At 45.6% G+C, this 13,540-nt stretch overlaps 1 protein-coding gene across 5 annotated transcripts in view; it reads left to right on the top strand.

The window, feature by feature from the left end:
• Window positions 1–13,540, top strand: part of BRD4 (bromodomain containing 4) — a 63,718-nt gene that overhangs the window by 33,102 nt on the left and 17,076 nt on the right. For 3 of the 5 annotated variants that reach the window (XM_077262305.1, XM_077262309.1, XM_077262306.1), the window contains 15 exons: window positions 1,079–1,216; window positions 3,165–3,300; window positions 3,457–3,537; window positions 4,002–4,234; window positions 4,394–4,792; window positions 6,138–6,266; window positions 6,489–6,701; window positions 6,799–6,992; window positions 7,470–7,792; window positions 8,162–8,272; window positions 8,355–8,407; window positions 10,544–10,838; window positions 10,930–11,607; window positions 11,687–11,796; window positions 11,885–12,044. In XM_077262305.1, coding sequence (XP_077118420.1) covers window positions 1,079–1,216; window positions 3,165–3,300; window positions 3,457–3,537; window positions 4,002–4,234; window positions 4,394–4,792; window positions 6,138–6,266; window positions 6,489–6,701; window positions 6,799–6,992; window positions 7,470–7,792; window positions 8,162–8,272; window positions 8,355–8,407; window positions 10,544–10,838; window positions 10,930–11,607; window positions 11,687–11,796; window positions 11,885–12,044 — 3,253 coding nt within the window. The remainder of the gene's footprint in view (window positions 1–1,078; window positions 1,217–3,164; window positions 3,301–3,456; window positions 3,538–4,001; window positions 4,235–4,393; window positions 4,793–6,137; window positions 6,267–6,488; window positions 6,702–6,798; window positions 6,993–7,469; window positions 7,793–8,161; window positions 8,273–8,354; window positions 8,408–10,543; window positions 10,839–10,929; window positions 11,608–11,686; window positions 11,797–11,884; window positions 12,045–13,540) is intronic. The other 2 variants (XM_077262307.1, XM_077262308.1) reach the window with 2 other exon arrangements.

Raw genomic sequence — 13,540 nt, forward strand, 5'->3', positions numbered from 1 at the left:
ATGTAAATCCCACTGTCCGAGATTACCAGTGGCATTTAATAGGTTAAGAGCGCGGCAGACCTCCGCTCCACAAGCAGCTCTTAGGGGCAGATGATGGCTGTAGAACACAGCCATGACCTGCTGAGGGAGATGCAGGTAAACAAGGGCACTCAACACACAAAGTACCAGTACATCAGATGCCAGGAAGGAGTTAAAGGACCACTCCACTCTGGTGTTTTGTTTTTTTTTTTAGTTTTGGTTTCAATGTCCCCTATGTTATCAGTCATTGTTTTCCAAACTTAAGAATAACCCTTTAAATAACAAACAAAAAAAACTACAAGTTTTGGTTTTGTGGAATGGCAATGACATGGAGAGTCATCTTACCAGGCAATTTTCACCACACAATGAGCGCTGTAAAAACTATTGCAGAATTGCATTTTTTGCGCAGTCTCACTGCATTTTTTTCCCTGTTTTCCTGTACATTGAATGGTGTCACTCAAAAGTACAACTTGTCCTCGGACAAAATAAGTCCTCATACATTTGTCAATGGAAAAATACATTTTGACTCTTGGAAGAAAAAAAAAGGGGGGGAAAAAACCCGAAAAATTTATTGATCAGGAAAGGGTTCATCAAGATTAGGATTTTTAACTTCCAGGTCATAACCCCTGCGGTCCACAGCCTATTTTGTCATATATGTGAATGAGGGGTACAATATCTCATTCATGTGCTTGACCACAGAATGGTTGCGGGGTATGTCAGGATCTGAGCATGAAACCGATAACCGATGCCTGACCGAATCTTCAGCATGTGAACATGGTCTTACAGGAGCTGCCAGTCCCAAGATGAAGCTGGCGAATGTGGAGGCCAGAGAAGCCCTTGGCATTCATTATTTTATGTCCGGATAATGAATGAAACCTGCCACCAAATGATAAAGTGGTCAATCTGCGTCCTCCACCCAAGACATGTTCACATCCTAAAATCCTTCTGCCTGAATCGGCTTCCATACATCAAAGAAGATCTGAAAATTCACTTCATAAAGATATGTTTTTTTCTATGAGCCTTCATTCTTATTTATCTTGTGTATGTATTTTGTCCATAGGATTATTATAAAATTATCAAGATTCCAATGGACATGGGCACCATTAAGAAACGTCTGGAGAGCTATTATTACGTCAATGCCCAGGAATGTATCCAGGATTTTAATGCAATGTTTACAAACTGCTACATCTATAACAAGGTAGGTCTACGGGACGCCCGTCAGTTATTGGGGAGATGGCATGTATTTTAAAAATGATGCAGATGTAGACCTGTGAGAAATGATAGTTATTCACTGTATTGTGCGGTATAACCTGGCTTAAGGGCATAAAAATTTGTTTGAAAATTACTAAAGTTTAAAGAAAAAAAAATTCAATATTTTCATAAATAAATGCAAATTATGTCTACCCATAATAACATATAGTACAGCATATCTTGAAAAATTTGGATATGTTGGTGTTCCAGAGTTATTACTACATAAAGTGACACTGTTCAAAATTGTAAAATTGGCCTGGTCAGGGAGGTGAAAACTGGCTTGGGGGGATGAAGGGGTTAAACAGTAACAGTCATTTTAGTTTTTATTCAATCAATTCAATAGTACATGTGAAAATAAACTTTGTAATAGATCTCATCAGAGAAATCTGCTTCTTTCTCCTCCTGGACTGATCTTTCATTCTCAGTAGTCTCAGTTCACAGATAAAATCCCCGTATTCAGTGAAGACAGATACATTACTGAGATAGATGAGAGCTGCAACTGATGAGTCTATGGAGGAGCTGGAGGCAGCGCTCCTCCTTCATCCTCCCCTGCCCATCTACATAGACGCTTATAATCTGTCTTCACTGAATACACATTTTACCTGTAAATTGATAATTTTGAGAATGATCAGTCCAGGAGGCGAAAAGAGCAGATTTCTTTGATAACATCTATTACAACGCTTCTTATATTCGCGTGTGCTGTTAATTTGTGGAATGAAAATTACAGGCAACCATGTCCCCAGGTCTTCCAAATATAAAGTGGGGCCAGCATTTTTCAACCCTCCGTTACAGTATTCTGTCCCCAATTCGCTAGGCAAAAAAAGACCTTTTATTTTACCCACATACCCTCCTCTTTTCCTGTGACCGCCATCCTCTCTCACAATGGATGATGCGTCCTACGTCATCCCACCGTGTCCTCCATTGCACTCCTGCGCTGGCGCCCTTCTCTCTGCCCTGCCAAGGACAGAGTAAAGTAATGCACAGGGAAAGGAAAAAGAGCGCCAATAACCTGAAGGTAAAGCCATCGCATGCGCACCACAGTATGGCAGAGAGAAGTTGTGCCTGCGTAGGAACGCGACGGGGGGAGGGTCACTGAAACCTCAAGTCAGTCTCGCTCAGAGGAGACTGACTTCAGGAGTCATGCGACTCAGCCCATTATCCTCTATGGACAGGGGAGGAGGGAAGTGGAACAGAATGACAATAATGGTGCAGAGCTCCTTTATCAAGTGTTTACCATCACATTAAGATCAAGACAGCTCAGCTCTATTTAATGCCCTGCTTATTGCTGCAGCTCTCCATCGCCATGTTTTCATGCACCAACTGCGTCAAGGTCTGCATCTTGTCACGGAAGCGCATGACATACTCCATGATGGACACTCCTGGAGGGCTCGGCTCTTCTTCACACCTCCCCCCCTATAGACTGCGCTACAGAGGCAGGACCTCTCGGTACTCCTCCATACGCATCGGTCTGTGAGCTATAAAGTGAATGAAGAGCAGCTGTGCTCTATGGGAGACATCACTGCAGCTCATCTCCCCCGTCAGCTCCCAGTGGATTGCAAACTACAGATACAGCATGCAGAGGGGAAAACTAATGAGAATGCAGGATATAAGTCACATAATGGCAGAAATGGTGTTATTCCTCATGTACACACAGCACGGCTTATTCTGAATAGTTACTTGAAAGCACAGTTGCCCTTTCACTTATAAGTGCAGCCAGACATTGGTGATGGGTCTTCTTTGAGGATTTATGACCAGAGTAAAGATTTTGATGATGTCCTAAACCCGTTTATAGAAGATCATTTGTTGTTTTTGAATTATGCCGAAGTCTCGGTTTTGTGATTATTCAAAGCTCACGTCTTAATAAATATTATTAAATATTATTTTTTTCCCTTTAGCCTGGGGATGATATAGTTTTGATGGCTGAAGCCTTGGAAAAACTCTTCTTACAGAAGATTTCTGAGATGCCCCAAGAAGAGACCGAATTGCCAATTGTTCAGAGCAAAGCACGTGGTCGTGGCAAGAGGGAACCAGGTGACTGGGAAACCAGGGGGTCTTCTTGTGGATGTGGGGGGATGTAGCGTGGGGTTATTAGTTGGAAGACTTTGCTCTGTAAGAATAGGCCAGGTCACGTGTGAGAGTTAGTACTAGACATGACACTTGGGGTTAAGTGTTTTCTGTGTATTTTAGATGTATCAATCACCCCAATGAGAACCCGCCTCCCTTCAATAAGCCAAGGAGACAAGCCCATCGCTAAAACCCCCGTCACACGTAAGTTGACCTGAATTGGAGTATTTAGCCGCCCGATATCCTGACGCGTTAGGTTAAATGCACAAATACTGGGATAAAAAAAAAACTCCACCGTCAAAATCTGCACAATGTTTTGCCTCTCGATTTAGTTTCTTTGGTCCCCCTATGGGGACTAAACCTGCCCTCATTTGATTGCTTGTACTGTATAGCTCAATATATTGGTATCGTAGTGTATGGTGGAAACATTGATTTGTGATGACGCCCAGCGTGTGACACGTGCTCCCGAGCACTCTCCACACACCTGCTCGCTCTCCAGGACGTACGGTGACATCCCGAGGGTGGGAAGGAGTCACACATTCTAGGTTTCTGTCACACTGACAGAATACGCGATTCTGTACTGTATCTGATGAAGTAGCAGAAGTCAGAAAACAAAGTTTCTGTTTCAATCATGTTTTCACCTCCTTAACCACTTGTTCTTTCCTCAGCTGTGTCTAAGCCTGCAACCCCTACTACTCCTGTGACCCAGGCACCTACCCCTCCGCAGACCCGTACCCCACCTGCCCACACCCCTACCATCACGCAAGCGCCCCTCACGTTTTCACCTACCGTCACTCAGGACATGGTGGTGCCCACGACAATACCCGCTGCTCCACCGCCTGTACAGACTCATCCATCCATCATCCCAACTGCTACCCAGCCCGTAAAGGTGAGAAGAACGGTGAGTTCAATGAGGCTGATTATGAAGATGGGTTACTATAGTCTGCCATTGATACAACGCAGGGCCAAAATAAAATTATAAATCTTGCTAGAGCTTCTTTACGTAATAGATTAATTACGTGATTCATTCCGCTACTGACTTATGTTTTTTCCACTATAGAAAGGGGTTAAAAGGAAAGCTGACACCACGACTCCAACCGCCCATGATCCGCTCAATGAATCTTCTCCGCTTCCTAGTGACTCTAAGCCACCCAAGCCTGCACCGCGACGGGAGAGCGGTCGCCAGGCTCGGCCTACAAAGAAGACTGAGGTGCCTGACTCCCAGCTTCCCGCACCTCCTGTCTTACAAACTGCTGCAGGTCCAGCATCTATCCCAGCAAATAGCAGCACCAAAATCTCCGAGCAACTGCGCCATTGTACCGGAATCGTCCGGGAAATGTTTGCAAAGAAACACACTGCCTATGCCTGGCCGTTCTATAAACCGGTGGATGTGGACGCTCTCGGGCTACACGACTACTGCGATATCATCAAGCATCCGATGGACCTGACTACCATCAAGGTATGGGAAAATGCCTTAATGACCTATGACGTGTATATCCGTCATATATTGTCTCTCTGATCTGATCAGCTGTCATGTCCCCCTAATCGTGATACACCTGTTTCTGTTAACTAGTTAAATACCACTGTCAATCTGACAGCGGCATTTAACTCGCACAAACCAGATGCGCAACTTGGCTCCGCTCATCGGCACACCTGTCACGATTGTGGGGCGCTAATAGGTTGGCATGACAACCTGGGGTCTGCAGGAGACCCTTGTGGTTGTCATTGCCGAATTGTACGAGAAAGCAGATGAGCATTTTTGTTAGACATAGCTTCGCTGCAGCCCTGCTATGTGCAACACTATCGATCAGAAGATCGCAGCTTCTAGTCTCCCATGGAGACTATTGAAAAAGTAAAAAAATAAAAAGTTTAAAAATATATAAAAGCTCAAATCACACCTCCTTATGCTCCATTCAAAATAAGCGGAAAAAAAAAATACACCTATTTGGTATCACCGCGTTTAGAAACGCCCGGTCTATCAAGATATAAAAATAATTATTCCAATTAGTAAACTGTAACAAGAAAAAAAAATCAAACCTCCAGAATTACTGGCAATAAAAACAGGTAATAAAAACATTGTATCTATCCCAAAATGGTATCAATAAAAACGTCAGCTTGGGTACTCCAAAAAAAATTAGCCCTCGTCCTGACTCAGAAAAATGGAGATGCAATTGTCTAGGAAAATGGCGCCATATTTATTATTATTTTATTATTTATTTTTTTTTTACAAACCTTGGATTTTTTTTCCCACCACTTCAGTAAAAAAAAAAAACCTAGACATGTTCGGTGTGTACTAACTCGTAATGACTTGGGGAATCATAATGACAGGTCAGTTTTTGCATTTAGTAAACTTGGTAAAAAAAATAAATGTGGAATTGCACTTAAGATTTTTTTTCCCCAGAACTCGATATGATTAAAGCAATGGTGTCGTTCAAAAGTAAAACTTGTCCAGCAAGAAACGAGCCCTCACACTGCCATATTGACGGAAAACTAAAATGTTATGGTTCTGGGAATAATGGGAGCAAAGGATGGAAACGCAAAAACTGAAATACCCCTGGTCGTTGAGGGGTTAATCCTCGCTGTCAAATGATGGAATATTGACAAGATTCTGATAGCCCCACATGGCACTAGCCATAGAATACAACTATGGCTACACCTGAGAAATGACTGCCAATCTATGAGTAGTATCCTAGTATCTGCATAACACTAAGCACGTGTTAGGTGTAATGTACGGGTCAGATATGTCCCACCTCTGCCTTTTTTTGCACAGTTTGTGACCAGCTAATGTCTTTTGGTTGCCACAGGGCAAGTTGGAGAATACGGAGTACCGAGATGCCCAGGAGTTTGCCGCTGATGTGCGGCTTATGTTTTCTAACTGTTACAAGTATAACCCACCAGACCATGAGGTGGTAGCCATGGCCCGAAAACTGCAGGTAAAGTTTGGGGTGACGATCAGCGACTGGCAGGGCAATTTGGACAGGAATGTGTGTCAGCAGCATCTGTGTATGGGGTCCCTGGGAGTTTGGAAATGGGGAGCTTGCCTAAGTGGAGCATGCATTGTGAAAATCCATTGCTTGCAAGAACTGGGGCCAGTAGGTGTTAAACTGTTATATTTGCTTTCCATAATAAAAAAATCTTTTTTTTTTCTTTTTAAGGATGTGTTTGAAATGAAATTTGCCAAGATGCCGGATGAGCCTGAAGAAACGCCTGCGCCAGCCCCCTCGCCAAGCCCTGGTCCTCCTGCTCCCTCCATCAAAGGTCCCTCTCACATCTCTAGCGATAGTAGCAGCGACAGCTCTTCCGATAGTGAAAGTAGCTCCGATAGTGAAGAGGAGAGAGCGCAGAGGTTAGCGGAGCTTCAGGAGCAGGTGAGCACAGAAAGGTCATTTTGCTCCGTCCTGACACTTTCCTGCTGGGAAGTAGGCAGTAAAAAGGGATTTAACGCATCCTGATTTCTTCTTGTAGTTGAAAGCTGTACACGAGCAATTAGCGGCCCTCTCTCAGCCGCAGCCAAACAAACCAAAGAAAAAGGAACGCGAGAAGCGCAAGGAGAAGCACAAAAGAAAGGAAGAGGTTGAGGAGCCTCGTAAGAACAGAGCTCGAGAACCTCCAGCTAAGAAACCCAAGAAAAGTGCTCAAGCGCCAGTGGGAACACCAAGGTACGATACTAACCCTAGTGAAGCCCGGCCAAGGGTTAAACAACAACGATCAACTGGTTTCCATGTAAAACTGTGAATATGACCTTTAATGTGGCATTGTCTGAAATCCACTGCAAAATGTAGTGTGTTCCCCATTTCATTATCCTGGAGTCCACTATTAATATTGGATGCAAGTTTCACAAGCAAAAGTGAGAAAGATTCAAATAATTTCCAATCTCTAAAACTTGTGTTTCCTTTAGTGCTGGAAATATCCCTTTAAACTTATCTTTCATGATCAGGGGGGGGGCAAAGGGTGTTTTGTTATACAATATGATTTATATTTTTATATATATTTATGAGAAATGAATTATAACAATAATTTTTATTCCCCCCCCCCCCCTCCACCTGCATATATGTATTTCCTTTCAGAATCCCTTTCCTTGCCTTGTTCCGGTGATGGTAATTTCATGTTTTTGCCTCTTCCTTTTGTCATGATAGTATAAAGAAAGAAGCGCCCCTACCAGTGGCCCGCCCTCCCCGACCTGCACCACCACCTGCTCCCTGTGAGTCTTCAGAAGAGGAAACGCAGAGATGCCGGCCCATGTCTTACGAGGAAAAACGCCAGCTGAGCCTGGACATTAATAAACTTCCAGGGGAGAAGCTGGGTCGTGTAGTTTACATTATCCAGTCCCGGGAACCATCCCTTAAAAACTCAAACCCAGATGAGATTGAAATAGACTTTGAGACTCTGAAACCGTCCACTCTGCGAGAACTGGAGAGATACGTCACCTCTTGCCTGAGAAAGAAGCGGAAGCCTCAAGGTGAGGTCATCTGTAACAGCAGCATGCTCCTGGTGGAGTTGGCTATGCTCCTGGTGGGGTTGGCCATGCTCCTGGTGGGGTTGGCCATGCTCCTGGTGGGGTTGGCCATGCTCCTGGTGGGGTTGGCCATGCTCCTGGTGGGGTTGGCCATGCTCCTGCTGGGGTTGGCCATGCTCCTGCTGGGGTTGGCCATGCTCCTGCTGGCGTTGGCCTTGCTCCTGCTGGGGTTGGCCTTGCTCCTGCTGGGGTTGGCCATTCTCCATTTAAGGGTCCAATGTTGGTGTCATATATTGGGGAATACATGTGGGATGACTGATGTCTTCTGGCCTGCTCACTGCTTTTTCCTGAAGCTGCTGTTCTATTTCCCAGATAAAATTGAGGCTCCGACTTCTGGCTCTGGTAAAGGGAAAGGCTTCTCCTCTTCAGAATCGGAAAGCTCCAGCGAGTCCAGCACTTCAGACAGCGAAGAATCTGACCCAGGTTAGATCACATATAAACTGTATGGGTACAGGAAAACCTAGCACAGTAAACAACCTTATTACAATTTCTTCTATATTTACAGAAATGGCCCCAAAACAGAAGAAAAAGAGCCACTCAGGGAGAGAGTCCAGAAAGGTAATCCTCACTATAGAGAGCAGCAGACCAACCAGACTGCTCCCCCGACACATCTTGGCCACATCCATGACACACTGAGGTTGTGGCTACCTAATCTTAAGACTCAATGCCCAATTCATCACTTGTGATTTATTGAAGTCACTTTTTTTGGTTTTTCTTTCTTTGTCTCGTAATATTTGCTGATGTTTTTTGCGCCAAGTTCTTAAGTAGCGGACTCTGTCCATGATTTTCTCCCAAAATCAACAATGTTCTTTATTTTTGTGTTCAGACCTTTTTTTTTTTTTTCTTTGTGTGGCCTTTCCTCACTAAATAGCACAAATCCTTTTAAAAAAAATCCCCAAGAAAGTGCGCCAAATTGAAAATTCTTTCAGAAACTTTACTCCAGGCAGGGATTAGATTGAGATGTGCCAAAAAGTGCAGCATTTGCTAAAAATCGCATTTCATGAATCTGTCTAAAAAAAAATCTGGAAATAAAAACAAAAACTTTAAAAAGAAAGATGACTTAAGTGTCTTGGCCGCACCGAGGGTGCACTGAGCTCTTTGCCGCACCGAGGGCAAACTGAGCTCTTGGCCGCGCCGAGGGTGCACTGAGCTCTTGGCCGCACCGAGGCACACTGAGCTCTTGACCACGCCGAGGGTGCACTGAGCTCTTGACCGCGCCGAGGGTGCACTGAGCTCTTGGCCACACAGAGAGTGCACTGAGGTCTTGGCCACACCTAGGGTGCGCTGAGCTCTTGGCCACACCGAGGGTGCACTGAGCTCATGGCCGTGCCGAGGGTGCACTGAGCTCTTGGCCACACCGAGGGCACACTGAGCTCTTGGCCACACCGAGGGTGCACTGAAGCCCCCTAATTTGCATACAAACTAACTTTCTCAAGCACTTGCCAGTAACGGGTACAGTGCTAGGATGATTTTTATAGGGGCTAAATCCTCTATGTCACCATTGAGGTGATTTACAATGCTATTTAGGGGTGACAGACTTTTTTTTAAATGCTAGAATTTGGCTCTGCAAATAATTTTTGCAGTTGGGTGTCATTATAAATGTTGCACCGTTTGCCTTATATCGTCCCTTTGATGCACTTTCGAGTGTTGACGGCAAAAATGAGCTTACGGAGGATCAGTCAGTGTGCTCATTGAAATTTAAAGGGGTAGTGAGGGGAGCTAAAAAATTATTCTAATCGCCCAGCATTCAGAAACGATAAAGATAAGCTGAACAATGCTGTGTATAACCCTCTGAGTACCTGTAACTCCGTGTGACACTGGAGCTTCAGTGCTAGTAGCCCTGCAGACAAGGAGACATCATCAGGGAGCTGCTGCTACTAGAAGCAGTGAGCAGACCACGTCTCCTGATCTGTAACATAACGTCCCATAATGGAGGGGGAGCAGTGAGGAGCAGCTCCTGGGTCCCACGGAGTTACAGGTACTCGGAGGGATACAAACAGCGCTGTTTTTGTTATCATTATTGTTTATGAATGCTGAGTCTTTAGAATAATTTTTTATCACCCCGTAGTAACAAGGAGCCTATAAAAAAGCCAAACTGTGCAACATTTATAATTAAATTTAATAGCAAAAATAATGTGAGAAAAAATGCTCTAAAGATGGACAACTTTCCTGCAGTAATGAACAGGTAGATGAAGGCTGTGTTCCCACCTGCATGTGGCGTTCATGTATCATAGAAAGCACCATTTTGTGTTGGATCCATCAGAAGACTGAATGGCAGCTGTCAGACCCCAGTGACACGGGGGTCCATATAACGGGGGTCCATAAGGGTTCCTCTGGAAGATGAATGGCTGATAGTCTCCTGAATGGCAATGTGAATATGACAAGTTTCATCCCTTTTTGCGTGCTTTGTTTCCATCCCAGTGGTGGTGTCACATGATTGCTATATTCTTCTTTGTCAGATGATGGTGCTGTAACATCCGGCCATGACTCTAGCAGCGTCCTTCTCTTCCTTGTAAACACGTGCGCCACCACGGGGGAGGGGAGCGATGGCGGTCATCTTTTGTGTGGCCGCAGCTCGCTAGACTGCTCACTAAACTCAGGATTTGCAAAGAGGGACACAGTGTGAATTTTGTGTGCACATTTGGGTCCAGTTCTTTGTTAATTTTTCATTTATTTGTTTTTTTTTTTCTACAGAATCATCATCAGTCCCACCCTCCTCAGCCGTCTCTTGCACCCCCTTCCAACGCCTTGAAGCCACCCTCCCCTATCCCTCCGCCCTCCTACGTTCCTCCTCCCAGCCTGGATGCGTCCCATCCATCCCTTCATCTTCCTCTCCATCCTGCTAGTGTTTTTGAAGCCGTTTCTGCTCACTATGGGCAGGCAGGTCTGCACATCCCGGCACCTGATCTTCCAGCACATCTAACAGGTGGTCAGCCGGAACGCATTTCGCCGCCTCATCTCAACCAACATGCTCTTGTTAGTCCGCCAGGTAAACTGCATTTCTGTCTTGCTCGTACACTGACTGCACCAAGTGTGAGAACATGTTCTGTGACTGATCATATATATTTTTTTATTTACAGCTCTGCACAACGCCATGCCCCAGCAACCCTCTCGCCCTTCAAACCGTGCAGCTGCTCTCCCCCCAAAACCTATCCGACCACCATCAGCTTCACCCACTCCACCACAGACGCATCACCAACCAGTCTCTCATTCCCACCACCACCATCCACAGCCCCCCCATGTGCTTTTAGAAGATGATGGTCCACCGTCTCCCAACAGCGATCTCCATCCTTCCCCTATGCATCTAGGCCCTGCACAGATGGCGCTTTACCTGCAGCAACTACAGAAATCGCAGCATACTCCCGCTCAGTCTCCCCTGCAGCCGCTCCTCCCTTCTGTCAAAGTGCAAAATCAAGCCCCACTGACCGTCCCTCCCCAGTCAGTGCGTCACCTGCCGAACCTGCCTTACCCTTCTCCTTCCTCTTCCTCTATAAGCACTGCCCCCCAACCTACGCCTCCTCCTCCCCATGTGCATCAGTTACAGAGTCCTCCTGCAACGTCCCAACAGCAGCCGCCAGGGCCGACACCACCCTCCTCACAACACCCAGCTCTACAAAGCCCCTTGGTTCCTCCGCACCAACAGCTGGCGCAACACCAGCAGGCCAAGCAGCAACAAGTGATACAACACCATCACCCGTCACCTCGGCAGCAGAAATCAGAGCCGTACCCTGGAGGTGAGAAGATCAGGGGCATGCCAGGTATTTGCCAAAGGGATGACGACTCATGAAGCGGGCCCTTTCTGTGCTACGTGTTATTTACCCAATTTGTTCTGTCCAGGTCACATGAGAGAGGCTCCATCACCGCTTCTCCTCCATTCACCACAGGTGGCTCCATTTGCCGGCATGCCACATCCACCGTCACCGCAGGCCATGCAGCCTAAGAAGCAGGTAAATCCGATTGCATCTCTGCTCTGTGTGTCTTTTTTTCAGCAGGTTTTCTTTTTACTTCTTCTAATCCACTTGTTTACTCCTTCAGGAAATGAGAGGATCATCAGTGTTGCAGCCTCAGCCACTCGTGGTAAAAGAACAAAAGCGCCATTCACCCTCTCTGAGGCCTGAAGGCTTCTCTCCTGGCATGAGGAGTGAACCCCACAAACTTCCAGAGTCCCTTAAAGGTTCCAGCCATGACCAGCCACGTGAGTGCAGATGTCACTATAGATGTCCTCCTATCTCTCTGACCGATCCTTCACTGTATGTTTTGCTGGTTCCTCCTCCTCTCACCTTCCCCTTACTGTTGGGGTTCCTCAAGGATCAGTCCTAGGCCCCCTCCTCTTCTCTTTGTATACTGCCCCTATTGGACAAACAATCAGTAGATTTGGTTTCCAGTACCATCTCTATTCTGACGACACCCAATTATACACCTCTTCTCCTGTTATCACGCCGACCTTTTTAGAAAACACCAGTGATTGTCTTACCGCTGTCTCTAACATCATGTCCTCCCTCTATCTGAAACTGAACCTGTCAAAAACTGAACTCCTCATGTTCTCTCCCTCTACTAACCTACCTTTGCCTGACATTGCCATCTCCGTGTGCGGTTCCACCATTACTCCAAAGCAACATGCCCGCTGCCTTGGGTCATCCTTGATTCCGAGCTTTGATTTACCCCCCACATCCGATCACTGGCTCGCTCTTCTTATCTGCATCTCAAAAACATTTCTAGAATTCGCCCTTTTCTTACTTTCGACTCTGCAAAAACTCTTACTGTTTCACTTATTCATTCTCGTCTGGACTATTGTAACTCTCTACTAATCGGCCTCCCTCTTACCAAACTCTCCCTACTCCAATCTGTCCTGAATGCTGCAGCCAGGATCAAATTCCTCACCAACCGTTACACCGATGCCTCTACCTTGTGCCAGTCATTACACTGGCTACCCATCCACTCCAGAATCCAGTACAAAACTACTACCCTCATCCACAAAGCACTCCATGGCTCAGCACCACCCTACATCTCCTCTCTGGTCTCAGTCTACCACCCTACCCGTGCCCTCCGCTCCGCTAATGACCTCAGGTTAGCATCCTCAATAATCAGAACCTCCCACTCCCGTCTCCAAGACTTTACACGTGCTGCGCCGATTCTTTGGAATGCACTACCTAGGTTAATACGATTAATCCCCAATCCCCACAGTTTTAAGCGTGCCCTAAAAACTCATTTGTTCAGACTGGCCTACCGCCTCAATGCATTAACCTAACTATCCCTGTGTGGCCTATAAAAAAAACAAAAAAAAAACAATCAGGTTCCTCGCATCATGTTCTCATACACTTTATGCAGTTAATAGCCCTCTGTGTCTGTACTGCTACATACTTAGGCAGTTATCTGGTTCATGCAGCTTTACATGAACACCCGAGCCTTACACTATGGCTGGTCCAAATAACTAAAGCAATTGTTACCATCCACCTCTCGTGTCTCCCCTTTTCCTCATAGTCTGTAAGCTTGCGAGCAGGGCCCTCATTCCTCCTGGTATCTGTTTTGAACTGTGATTTCTGTTATGCTGTAATGTCTATTGTCTGTACAAGTCCCCTCTATAATTTGTAAAGCGCTGCGGAATATGTTGGCACTATATAAATAAAAATTATTATTATATTATTATTATATGTCACTTATGTCGCACATACAAAGTATTCAGATGATGCC

Source organism: Ranitomeya variabilis, chromosome 5 (genome assembly GCF_051348905.1).
Source record: "Ranitomeya variabilis isolate aRanVar5 chromosome 5, aRanVar5.hap1, whole genome shotgun sequence".
Lineage (NCBI taxonomy): Eukaryota > Metazoa > Chordata > Amphibia > Anura > Dendrobatidae > Ranitomeya > Ranitomeya variabilis.